General features: G+C 33.3%; 1 protein-coding gene across 1 annotated transcript; it reads right to left on the bottom strand.

The window, feature by feature from the left end:
- Positions 1-4,334: 4,334 nt before the first annotated feature.
- Positions 4,335-4,813, bottom strand: LOAG_12701 (small heat shock protein; the record flags this gene model as incomplete). The annotated part of the gene is made up of 2 exons (XM_003148213.2): positions 4,335-4,610; positions 4,763-4,813. The coding sequence occupies 2 exons, from the start codon at positions 4,811-4,813 to the stop codon at positions 4,335-4,337; spliced, it is 327 nt and encodes a 108-aa protein (XP_003148261.1).
- Between the last annotated feature and the right edge of the window lie 2 nt (positions 4,814-4,815).

The raw sequence follows: 4,815 nt of genomic DNA, 5'->3' as shown, positions 1-4,815 counted from the left end.
TGTTGTAGTAAATATGCAAATTGACAAATAAACCATTCATATTTTAATGTTTTACTTAATGTGAGAATGACCCGAGATTGATTGTTCGCTAAAATAGGACTGGAAAGAGAAAAAATAAAAATGAAACTGTGAAATTGGACATTCGAAACAGTGGATATCCAATTGCCACAAGAAGTGGAAGCGAAATTACAACTAACATAAACGCGCGAGAAAGAAGCAAGAAGTAAGCTTTGGTGTTTGGGAATGTCAAACAAAAAAAATTTCTGGAATCAAAGTTTGGAAATAATGACATACTTTACACCTTATACCTACAATAAATTTTGTCAACTAAACTAATGTTACCTTCATCCCCCATTCATTTATTTCAACCACTTATTCATATATTTTCCTTGTCCTATTATTCATTATTTCTAAATTTTAATTTCAAAAATTATTTCCTAAAGTTTCTGGTGTAGCTAATAAAGCCATTCGAGTAGTAATATGCAACCTCAGGGTTGAAACTAGCAAAGATACGGGCAACGATAATAATACAGCCATTGCAGAGATTATTAGCAATTGAACCTTTTCAAAAAGAAATTGTTGCTCATTTTTCTTCCTCTTCCAAAACACATCTAGCGATTGTAGAAGCAACTGCTTGACATAGTTTGTTGAATTAATAACAAATTTGTTTCAATGATCAATCTCTGCGTTCACAGCAAATGAGATCACTTAATCATTCATTTAGATGATTACGTTTTTGTGCTCACAGAAAACGCCATCATTAAATCATTTGCTTAATTCTGAAAGTGTTGTTTCGTAATCTCAATCAACATTTAAGATTGATCTCAAGATGAAAGGGAGCGCGGGGAGAGTCACAGCAAGTCATTGTGTACAAAGTTGCGAATCCGATCAAAACACATAAAACTATCGATTCTGAATCAGCTATCGAAATTCCGGATAGTGTAATACAATCATGGAATAATAAGATTGCTTCCATAAGAACTGCAATGTAATAAGCGAAATTTAGCATAGGATTGCCTTTTCAATTAATTATTTCTCAAACAAATGCTTATTAACATTTATTAATTTTACCAAAAAATATATTAGTCTGATTATGACAGAAAAGATAAACGTTGATACTGCATGCATCTGAAGCGTCCTGAAAAAAGGAGCGAGAAGTACACATTCCGTGTTTCCACCCTGTTTCAGCAGATAAACAAACACATACGTATACATATGCAAAAAAAGATATACGTATACTATGCGTACGTGTGCATAATATCTGTGTATGTGATTCTCGAAGACAGGCATTGAAAATCTTGAGTTAGGGAAGTGGATAAAAACTTGCGCTAGTACTTCGAAAGTTAATATTAACCAATTTTTTTTTCGATTAAATTATTATCTTGCTTCAAAATTCAAATCAAACCTTTTTATACTGTCATGAAAATGAGACAGATGAGGATTGTGAAGCAACTACTTAATGAGTCAAGCAAATTGTGGACAGATTAATTAAGCAAAGGAACAAATCAACGGATTATCAATAACCTAAACAATGAGTGGTTTAAAAGATGTGTTTGGATGAATTCGTCTATATCTATGGCCGAAAAATGAATTCACATCGTTTTAGGGATCGGGGTTACGTCACTGTGACGAGATATACTACGGAGAACAAATTTTAATACTGCTTCTACTTATACTATTTATGATTTTACTAATGATTTATTGGAATTTAGAATGGAATAACATTGCAACTATTTTACTCGAGAAGTACCATTGTAAATCAAATCAAATCATATTAATTAATTAAACCATTAAATTAAAATACAGCTGCTTTCCAATAGATGTGTCAATTTTAGTTTTATGTCTAAAGCAAATATTCAAAGGTATATTTCATAACTAATTATATTTGCCACCTCAAACCTCAGCGTGCAGTATCATTTGCATAAAAGATATCACTCTCACTTTCTATAGACAAAATTTTCTTGATTTACGAAAAAATTTAAACAGATAAAAGAGTTAATAAACAAAAAATCAAAACTGAAATTTGAAACTTGTGGAAACCCTTAAATTACATTTTTCAGTCGCAACTTCTAAAAGCTTCATTATTGCTTGCATACAAGAAAAGCTAATGAGGTCAGGGACAGAAATGATTTAAATTAAATTACGTCATTAATTAATCAATCAGAAAAAACAAACTTATCCTTTTCTCTGCTAATAAAAATGACGGTAACGGACAATCAAAAGAAGGAGAAATTTTATAATGGATATCAGTTTCTGCTACAGGTCATCTATGCCAATGATAACGATGAGAGTTGTAGCAACGTTGTGACAGCAGATCAACCGATATAATGCTATTCCGTGTGAATAATCCTCTTTTAGAAACCTGGCAGGCAAGAGAGAGAAAGAGGGCAGAAGAGAGGGAGAGAGAGAGTACAATCTCAAAGCTTTTATCACCTTATCATTTCAACTATCAATCATCGTTAATGGTGGAAGAAATTTCGACCAAAGAAACTAAATTTCTGAAATAGATGTAAAAAAGACAAGTTGTTAAAAAGTTTACATATTTTTAGGCCGATTGCTCATATTAACGCAGCTTAATTGCTACTTCACTTAACCTGAAAACTTCCATTGTGCATGTCAGCGTGCTTAAGTGCATGCACATTTTTAGAAAAGTTGCTATCTGACAGCTGCGATTTATTTTACAAAAAGATCACTGAAATTTTTCATAGCTCTCAAATCTCTAGGAAAAACTCTGTTTTCATAGAGCTATTAAAATAACTTTAAAAAGATAAAACTTCTTCACTGTGATGGTAGAAATTTGAAAAATTCGTTGATTGATAGCACCTCCCTGATCGCTACACCATAGATTAGGTGCGAATGAATACTTAAATATTGTAAGCTCTTTTCCGGATTCAATGCATAACTATACCTGGCAAGTGAAAGCAAGGAAATCAAGTATTCGTTGTTGTTGTTGTTGAGAATCAATGATTCAATTTGGAAAAAAAAGTCCTACTAAAAGACAGAACCAATAAGGGGGAGGAGGGTGGAAGGAAGAGAATTTAATTTATCAGTACTTTTATCTGCAGTATCTCATATCTATTTGAATAATAGTGAAAAGTTATAGTACTAATTTTCCAATCGTTGAATAAATTATCCGAAATATTTCAATTTGTATAGAAACTCTGTTATCGCTTACGGTACAAAAAACGAATAAAAGTGGAAGACGAAATTTGCTGTCAACAAAGTGTTATTAATGTCATTGAAGTGAAATCGTAGAGATTAATTCATCGATTTGATTAAACGATCCAATTTTTTCTCAAAAAGACAAATTTAGAACTAATTTTTTAAAATTTTCATGAAAAATTATTTTAGATGAAAACATTTTTTTTAAATGAAATGAAAGGAAAAAAAAGGATATATGGCTGGTAAGATGATGAGGGTAGTTGATAGTTGTAGTGATAGTAACATCTGGCACTGAAGCCCCTTGCTACCTCCTGTTCCTCTCGCACCACGATACCGATCCCATACTTCGGCTGTTCGGAGTGAATAGGGAAATGATCGGTGAGTGATTTGTCTCACTTAGCACTCGATACAATCATCACACCAAAGCAAAACCAATTGCTTATTGTCGGATGGATAGATGGATATTCATTTGTATCGTTAACAATCTCTTCAATCATTTAACTGAAAAAGACAACAAAGAAGCAAATTTATTTGTGGAAGTTTCTTGAAAAAATTGCCCAAACTTCCTCTACAACTATTCCCATTTTGGTGCAAAACTTCCCGAACTTTTCCGATGCGTTCAATTTCTTTTCTTTTTCATTATCATTTCACATTCGTGACCCTCTAATGAATTGACTTCCAATTTGAATAAGTGGTACCAGCTGAAAGTATGCAAATGGTGGAAAAAACTGTCAAATAATCATGTGGTGAGGAGGTAATTATATTATCTTCCTGTTTGAAATAGATTACCGGACGACAAAGAACAGAATGATAGTACCCCCTACCAACGTTGAAGATCGCTAAAAATAATCCAAACATTTGGTAACAATATGCCGGAAGATATTTTCGTCCATTTCTTTTCTAATTGCTAAAATTCATTTGCCACCGTGAGGATACAACGAATCATTTCACAATTTGAGAATATTCACGCCACTTGTGAAATGAGACCATTCCAATTAAAAAGAAATTTATTAAAACTTAAATCAAATAACACCTTCGCAATAAAATGTATATTCACAATAATTGTTACATTTGAACAGCTCGTAATAGTATTGAAACATTGCATGAATAATTGGTATAAAACTAATGGAATTTACAAATACAGTAGCCGATATGCATAACACAATAGACAATTATTGTTTGTCACTTTTGAATTGGATTGGAATATTTTTAAATTGCGAATTCTCGACAGCTTTCTTCTTGGCAGTGATTCGGAGGATTCCTTGATCGGACAAATGCGATTCCAAACTGTCTTGCAGTACGTTCTTTGGCATGGTGTATTTCCGAATAAAGTGTTGTTCCACAGAACCATGCCGATCATTTCGCTCCTCGTGATGTCCTTCAACAAGCAGTCTCCCATCCTGCATCTTCACCGACAATTCTTCCGGTCGGAAATTCCTGACATCCAGCTGAATACCAAATTCTCCTTCTCATCGATAATCTAGAAGACATTTTACAGTTAGGACAGTCACAGTCCGGAAATATTACCGTTGTCGGTGGGATGATAGCATAGGAAATAAGAAACGGAAATAGAAAGAACAATACAGAAAGACATGCTTACCTCACCGAGTGAATTTTCACCCGCAGTGGCACACTCCCAAAATGGTTGCATGG

Source organism: Loa loa (genome assembly GCF_000183805.2).
Source record: "Loa loa unplaced genomic scaffold supercont3.208, whole genome shotgun sequence".
In the NCBI taxonomy this organism is placed as follows: Eukaryota; Metazoa; Nematoda; class Chromadorea; order Rhabditida; family Onchocercidae; genus Loa; species Loa loa.
Note: the sequence above shows the minus strand (reverse complement) of the source record. Positions and strands in the feature narration are given on the sequence as shown.